Source organism: Triplophysa rosa, linkage group LG22, assembly GCF_024868665.1.
Source record: "Triplophysa rosa linkage group LG22, Trosa_1v2, whole genome shotgun sequence".
In the NCBI taxonomy this organism is placed as follows: domain Eukaryota; kingdom Metazoa; phylum Chordata; class Actinopteri; order Cypriniformes; family Nemacheilidae; genus Triplophysa; species Triplophysa rosa.
The window spans coordinates 9,659,322-9,667,829 of record NC_079911.1 but is presented as its reverse complement, the minus strand read 5'-3'; the positions used below and the strand labels follow the sequence as shown (position 1 = coordinate 9,667,829).

The 8,508-nt window shown below is 39.8% G+C and overlaps 1 protein-coding gene across 40 annotated transcripts in view; it reads right to left on the bottom strand.

Moving 5' to 3' along the window:
- Positions 1 to 444: 444 nt before the first annotated feature.
- LOC130546377 (protocadherin alpha-C2-like) overlaps positions 445 to 8,508 on the bottom strand; it is a 193,296-nt gene continuing 185,232 nt past the window's right edge. For 20 of the 40 annotated variants that reach the window (XM_057321636.1, XM_057321623.1, XM_057321625.1 and 17 more), the window contains exons 2-4: positions 4,700 to 4,758; positions 3,164 to 3,282; positions 445 to 1,622 (exon numbers count right to left, since the gene is read on the bottom strand). In XM_057321636.1, coding sequence (XP_057177619.1) covers positions 1,393 to 1,622; positions 3,164 to 3,282; positions 4,700 to 4,758 — 408 coding nt within the window. In that variant the 3' untranslated portion in view covers positions 445 to 1,392. Of the gene's footprint in view, positions 1,623 to 3,163; positions 3,283 to 4,120; positions 4,175 to 4,699; positions 4,759 to 5,702 lie in introns of all 40 variants that reach the window. The other 20 variants (XM_057321620.1, XM_057321597.1, XM_057321598.1 and 17 more) reach the window with 2 other exon arrangements.

Sequence of the window (8,508 nt, the reverse complement as noted above, 5' to 3'; positions counted from 1 at the left end):
GATGTGGGTAGGGTTGGTACTCTAAACAGTTAGTGTTGTCTGTTATTTTTCAAAGTTTAGGTGACTGGAGAAGAGGAAAGAAAGTGAAATCCAGGGGCAAAACACAAAAATATGCACATACTTCACAAGCCTTAAGCTACGATTGCATGATTGAAAGTTGTATGTACAGTTTGGTTAGTTAATGATCTTGAAGGTTTTTATTCTACAACACTACACTGTATCTTTTTCTATTGTCTTTTTGTCACTTTTTCTTTAAAAATACTGAAACATTCCTGTAACAGCCAGCTTTTGTGGCTCTAATGTTTGTACAGGCAGGTTACATATTTTATATACATTGCGGCGGTGATTATGGTGTAAAACAATGAACAGAATCCTTTCACGATCGGAGATCCATTCAAGTGCAGTGTTGTGCGCACAATAACCATTTGACAATCCTTAGTGTGCCTTGTATTCATTGCTAACTAAACGGTTACAACACATTGTTACTGTGTTGGTTTACTGATGTCCATTTACGCATCTTACAAAGTCTTCACCAATCCACTTTCTAAAGTGTTATACAAAACACCCTTTCACTGTAACCCAAATTATTCTCTGATCCTGACTTGACAGAGGCTGGGACATCAGTTATCTCTTCCAAAAACACTGTTTACTTGATGCATTTCCAAAGGATTCATGTACCACGCTAACAGGTAAATAATAACAATGAATAATAAAACTATGTTACCCTAACATTAAGTTCTGCTTTACTGCCTAGTTAATAAAAAGACTGAATTTATTTTTTGATATCATGCCAACAGTCCAATATCTCACCTTCTGTTCTTATTTAATGCATTATCTTACTCTGAAAACATACACAACATCTTAATATGCTTGAGCGTGTCCCCTTAGTTAGTTGTTTGTCCTTTCCACTGCATAGTTTAGCTCAATACTCTTGTTTGTCAGTCAGGGTATAGGTTGTGGCACATTATAAAAGCCAAATAGCGTTTTATTATTAACCACAAGAAGCATCTACTTTGCTTTGATCAAAAGAACACAAACGGCCTATAACGTGACATTTGAAAAAAAGTATACTTTCTTGTTGTAGTAATGCTATTTACAGGACAGAGTTCTCTGTCGGCGATAGAGCCCATGGAATCTGAATACATCACCTCTTTGCCATTAAATCGCTGTCCCTTTGCAACAAGAGGACGATAAATTCTCTGAGAACTCTCAGCTTGGGTTATTGATCAAGATACTAGTTACAATCAAAAACACATCGAATTCAATAGAATGGGAGAACCCAACAAATAAAATCCACACAGACATAAATGCTTTTTTTTGATTCTTCAAATCAACAGACACATTTTAAGGGGGGAAATGCTCAGATCCCATAATTCTGCAGCTTCCGTTGTCTTACTTCTTGTCTTTCTTGGTGGGCTTCTTCTTGCTGGCTGGTGTCTGAGCTGCTTTGGGGGCTTCAGCAGGGGGCAGGGCTTGGGGAGGAGGGAGGGCCTGCTGGGGTACCTGCTGCTGAGGGTTGGGTGTAAGAGTAGCGGTGCTGCCTGGGATGTAGACATTTTGACGGTAGTCTTGGCCGTACTGGAGGTTGTAGCGAGGTCCCAGAGTCGCCGTGGCTTCACTTGCTTCTGACAAAAACAGGGCAGCATCAAAGAAAGAGGAAAAGAAGAGGGAGCGAGAGAAAAGTAGAGCTTTAGAGTGATTGTTTTCAGCACAGGGCTCATATCTCACACAGCCGCTCAAGAACTGCATTGCAGCTTCTTTCAGTACTCTGCCTGCCCATCCCCCCATGCATTATGTATGGCGCAACATTGACGTACACAAATCACACACTCAGCACCGCTCTTACAAGAACAGCATACGAACACACACAGTATTCATACTTCCTGTAAAATGCACTGAGGAAAGTGACTTTATGCTACAATATATTATAATTTTGTGCATTTATTTATTTTGTCACAGTAATTCTCAATTTCAACAATCAAACTGGCATTCAAGAAAAAAATGACAGTGAGTTGGTCAGTCTAATCCAGTCCCACGCCCACAACCAATCTGTATTTCTAAAAATGAATGGTACATATCAAATCATTCATAAAACATTCATTGCCGTGTTACTAAATAAGCACATGCTAAATTAATCTCTGAATACACTCACAAACTCTTGAGATTGTGTTTAATAGAAAGATAATGGTCATGTTATCTAGACAAGAACAGCAGCACAGAGCTGTCATTCGGATTGCAGCTGGTGAGACTGAGAAAGACTCCTGTGTCTCTTTATACTCAATTAGGTTGACTCCATAACAGTCAATGACTGGTGAGATCTATTGTACTCTGTAGAAGCTGCACTCTCTTCCTTATCCGGTTTCCTAACACACTTCAGGATCTGATGGATCAAGAATCCTTGATTGATAATGTGGGTCCTATTTAAAAAGACCACCAATGTTGCGATTTGCTGATGTGGACTGTCCCCCAATGTGTTGTTTAAATGTTCAAACCAGTAGAATTATTATAAACACCTAGTTTATGATGTTAACAATAGTATTCTTTTGTCTTGGCTAAGCTGTAAGGTTTGGTGCAATTTAACCATATTTTGTGATAGTAAAAGTGTTACCATTTGTATTACCATAGGTTATCACTGTTAAATGCTGTCAAGGTTGGGTTAAATATGGAAAAACCCAACCAATGGTTTAAACGAACCTATAGAAAATGCATACAATTGCATATTTAACCCAACCATAGGTTGATACAATCCAGCCTATATTAAACCTAACAGTTGTGTTAGTCCGTATTTTACCCAACCAACGGTTGAAACAACCAAGCCATTCGTGCATGGTTAAACTGTGGTTAATATAATGAAAACAAGGTAAAATGGTGGTTACTTACTATACTGAACTTAAAACTACATAAAACTACAGTGTTTTAGTTAAATGAAATGATGGTAATTTTCTTTAAGGGTACTTAGCATAAACTAGCAAGGAAATTTATGACTGCTCAAAGTGTTTATTTCAGCAAGCTTTTCTTGTGCTCTTTGTAATGTTTTTCTCTATTTTCTTTCTTCTAATGTTTTGTAAAAAAAAATGCTGAGACAGAGGAGCGGTAGTGATGACGACAAAGAAAAACAGATCTGCCTTGGAAGGATGATGGAAAGTCATGAATTGAGATTTACCGTTTGCTGCAGCCATCAGAGCCTGGAGCTGTTCGGCTTCGGTAGGGGGGTTGGGCCATGGTCCTGTTCCTGCAATGACACCAGCGCCGGCACCTGCCTCATCTGGACGAACTCCAGCCCTGCACAAGAGAGTGGGTGTTAGTGACTGAATACGTACACAAACAGACGGTTTTGCATATGCTTAACACAATGCCTTCAGCATTTTCTCTCTCTCTGCATTATTCTACCTCTCACACATAGGCGAACATAAGCCACCGAGTTTGCTAGCAGAAACACACTCGCTTCATTAGCTGAGACGGCCATTTTGTGTGACAGGGCACGGCAGGACAGTGCAGTGCAGTCAGAAAATGAAGGCTTGGGTAGGACACAGCAGAGGTTTGACGTGGTGTAAACAGACAGGAAAGCAGATCGAAATATAGACACAGAATTGTTGTTTCGTCTGTTTACACCACGTGACACGTGACAAGACCACATACTGCACACTTTGCCCTTCGTTGAAATCAAAATTGCTCCCCACAAAAAGCTTACCTTTCAAAAGTAAGTTTTGGTTAGCTCTCAGTTTTAAAAATCACATATGCATAAAAACAGACCGATTCCATATTCCACCTTGTAAGGACAGACTTCACAGACTTGGCTCTACAAAGCCAAAATGAATTAAACTCAAACAAACAAGTATTTACTAAGCACAGGTAAACACGACGCAATGACATCCTGCAGAGCGAGATGCAACAAACAGCTATCAGCGATACACACACATCCAAACGTATTCACCTAAAATGAGCTGAATGTAATTTGCGTTCACATTTATAGGTGTAGACGCACTCTGGGAAACATTGGACAGCATGTCGCTGGAAGCTGCAGAACATGTATTTGGAAAGACCTAAACACAACATTCCACTAGAAGGCTACATCAGATGACGCCAAGCTCTAGCACACTAATCTTCTCCTCCACTCTACCTGGACTTCTCGTATGGAGTCCATCTCTGCTGCAGGGTATGGAACCTGTGTTGGCTGAAACATAAGCACAGCAGCATGCAGCCGTCACTCAAGCACCCTGCGTCCCATCAGGACGAGACTAACCACTACATTGGATAGGTGAAATGGTCTTAAATGTTGTACCGGATTAGCTTTTGTAGGCTTCTAATTTTTAGCTAATGTAGATGCTTCTGATGAATTATTTTGTCATTTTAAAAACAGGGGGAGGAACGCTCTAGTTTTATTTGAGTGCTTTCCTAGATTTCTAGATTATTAACACTATAGGCTAACTAAGATCAATAGACATTTGCCTCCAAAAGGCTTACTTACTGGCCTCCTCTTCACCTTGTCTAATTCAAAGTGCCTTGCATTCAACTGCAATTTGTCCCACATTGAATAAAAATGTTCTTGTGTCATCATAAATAGCTGTGTTTATTAAGTAGATAAATGCTTTTATTTGAGCTCGTCATAGATTTTGATATGATTTTTGTACCAACGGACTGTACAATATCCTCTTACCATTTCTGCATTTGCGCAAGGGCACATAAACTGAACACTCACCCGCTTGGTCCGGGCCTCTGGTTGGGGGGAAACCTCCAGTCAGGGTTAGGTGGCTTTTGCTGAAAATAATAAGAAAATGCTTTTATTAAAACTTTAGTTCAACACAGAAATTCATAAGCACTAATAGCCCGCTCTGGAGTCCTCCGTGACGTCATGTAGGTCTGGGATTCTGAAACACAAACTAGCGTAATTAGCGATGTCAACGACACAGTTGAATCGAAGCACATCTTCTGTTTATCCCCCGAGCTGTTTGAAATGGCACATTTTACCAAAAAAGCAGAAATAACCACAGGGAACCAGAGCAGCAAAGAAGTGAGGTAGGAAACAGGTAGAGGGATAGAGTGTGTAAATAATTGATCAATCGATTATGTTGCCGACATGCATGATTGAATATACATGTGGCGAACACACACCGGTCTGTATCAAACAAAATATGAGCTCACCAAAATATGAGGTGGATTATAGCTAAAGCCAAGAATACTATAAACGGTAAAAATACAGTATTTCACAACAATTAAAAATATTCTGAATACAAGAATGCATACAGTGTTGATTTTTGGCTTGCAGTATTAATTTAAGTGAGTAGTGCATGTCTCTTAAACATGTAGATTGCACTCTCCATACTAATCTCTCATAGACAAACCGTTATAAGACACAGCTTTTGTTATAATGTACAGTATACAACCTCATTCAGCTGCTTACGCTTTGTAAACCATAATCACTTAAAATATCTACCTCATCTAATTTAAGCATTAATATAAAACTTTCCGCTTTCTTCCTGGAAAAAGTTTGGATCTGATGGTCTAACTCTTAACACACTTAGCATTATAGAATAGAATAGTCCAAAAGAAGAGTCATAATGACTGGAGCTATAATCTGAATAATCCTAGAGTTTCAGAGGACTTTCTCAAAAATTATGTTGCATTAAAACCCTGCAAGATTAATATAATTTATTATCAGGATTGAATTTTATTTTATTTTAATAAAACTAATTATTTCTCACCTTCACAAGTGAGTGAGCGAAGAGTCTTTTTGAGAGACGCATGCTTAGAGTGCTTTGTGGGGCTTTAACAAACACAAAGTCGCTCCTGCTGGAGATGGTGGAAAAACCAGGTGCATATGTGTGTTTACGAAAATCCTGCGAGGCCCCCACAACCTCCATGTATCTGACTGGACCATCTGTGTTTAGCTGGAGGTGAAGGTTGTGGTGTTGGTGCGCATGAGGTGCGTTCCTGAAACCTAGTTTTTTCACGAGGAATGTAAAGTAACCGTGGTGCCCGAGCCAGCGCACCACAATGGCAATGATAGTCAGTACAGAGAAGCCAATAATAAAGGATAAAGTGATTATAAGGTAAAGGCTGAGATCTGAGTCACTTGATTTTTTGGAAGTAAACCTGCGTTCAAAGGAGACATCTGAGGCTTTTTCCCCCAGTGTGATGTTAATCGCTATGCTAGTAGAGATAGAGGGTGTGCCATTGTCTTTAACAATCACAATGAGGCTAAATACAGACTTGCTCTCCTCTGCGGCCAGTTTATGAGCTGTACGTAGCTCTCCAGTATGAGCACCAATGTGAAACATTCCTGCATCAAGTCCTGAAAGGGTGTAGAATAACCAAGCATTATGCCCACTGTCACCGTCTACAAATGCTATCCGATTGACTAGATGTCCAGTGCCAGCTGTGCTAGGTACCATAAACTGCAATGTTCTGTCAGATGGAAGTGAAGGGTATATCAAGACAGGAGGGTGATCGTTCTGATCTATAATAAAAACATGCACTGTGACGTTGGAGCTCAGAGTTGGCGTTCCCTTATCAAAAACCTGCACTACAATTTGAAATGCATTAATTTGCTCATAGTCAAATTTTCTCGTGGCATATATCTGGCCACTCTCTGGGTTTATATAGACATATGAAGACACAGAGGTGCCAAGAGCTTTGCTCTCCAAGATTGAGAAACAGACTGTGGAATTCTCACCCACATCTGGGTCTGAGGCAGACACAGACAGAAGTGGAGCATTTGGGGCATTGTTTTCAGCTATGTCCACAGAATAGGAAGACTGTGAAAAGACTGGGGGATTATCATTAACATCTGAAAGACGTAACACAATGGATTCCTGCGATGAACGGGGTGGGGAACCAGAGTCTGTTGCTGTCACGCTAATGTTATATTCAGCCACAGCCTCTCTGTCCAGAAAGCCATCGGTCATTAAGGTTAGGAGTCCCTTATAGGGAGAACTCATCTTAAAAGGAAGCCCATAAGGTATCTGAACATTAACTTCACCATTTTTTCCTGTGTCTTCGTCTCTAACTCTGATGAGGGCTATGAGAGTACCTGAATTTACATCTTCAGCGATTACTGGAGAAATTAGATTAATGCTGATTACAGGAGTATTGTCATTCACATCGATAATCTCTATTTTGATAGTACAGGAGCTCTCCATTGAAGGTGTTCCTTTGTCCCTAGCAAGAACCGTGACGTCATAGATATTAGTAATCTCCTGATCTACAAATCCTGTAACTCTAATTTCGCCAGTTAGAGAATCCACACTAAAACGTTGCAATACATTATTGGGGGTGTACTTATCAAACATGTACGATATTTCTCCATTCAGACCATGGTCAGCATCAGAAGCATTAAGAGTTGTAACTAAAGTTCCAAAAGGTGAATTTTCTAAAAGTGTGACTCTTTTTGCTGGATTATAAAACACTGGCGCGTTATCATTAACATCAAGAATATGCATAGTAATGGAAGTATTTCCGGATTTTTCTGGGCTACCACCATCAACCGCAGTCAAAATTAATCTGAATATATTCTTCTTTTCTCTGTCAAGTGGCTTGTTTAAGACCAAAACGGGGATTTTACTTCCGTCACTTTTAGTTTCTACTTTCAGAATGAAACAATCATTTTGACTAAGAAGGTAACCGCGCAGTGAATTTATTCCCACGTCAGGGTCGTGCGCGCTTTCTAAACGGAACGTCGTTCCGGCAGCCGCTTCTGAAACTTCCAAAGAAGTGTTTTTGTTTTGAAAAACTGGCGCGTTGTCATTAACATCCACGATTTCAATTGTGACGCTATGCATTTCCAAAGGATTTCGAAGAGAAATTTGAATTCGTATATAACAGCGTAAACTTCCTCCGCACATACTCTCTCTGTCCATTGTTTGTTTGACCACCAAAGCTCCATTTGTCAGGTCTACATCAACATATTTGTCTTTATATTCCGAGATTATTCGCATGTCCCTTGGAGTTATCATTTGAATGTCCATCCCTATATCTTTAGTCAAGTGTCCAATAATAGTTCCTGGTTTAGATTCCTCGGCTGTGGAGTATAAAAGTTCCGATGCATGCGTTGCAAATAATAAAACATGCAGAACAATCCAATTTAAAGCCCAATCCAATGATCTATGACAGATCTCCTTCCTCTCCATTTTAGGTTTGTATTTTTCAACACTGTAGACTCCTTCGGGACATAAATATATACATAGTTTTAAATCTTTGATTGTGCCGCGCTGAACGCCTACACCATTTGTTGCAATTTTCTAAAGCTCGTGAGATCAACAAGCGTGTGTGGGTCCGAGGAAGGCGAACACATGGGTGGAGCTAAAAAGAAATGCTTTGCTACTGGCTGAAAGTTACTTTGCCCAGACAAAAAAAAAAAAACACTTTCACTGACCCGGGGCGCTGTCCACAACAGTGGTGCTGAAACAAGCGTAAATGCTTCTCTCACCCATCATCGCTCGACCAAAACTAAATAAATCACTGTTAAATGTAACAAAAACACAATTTATTAATACAATTTAAATATTTATG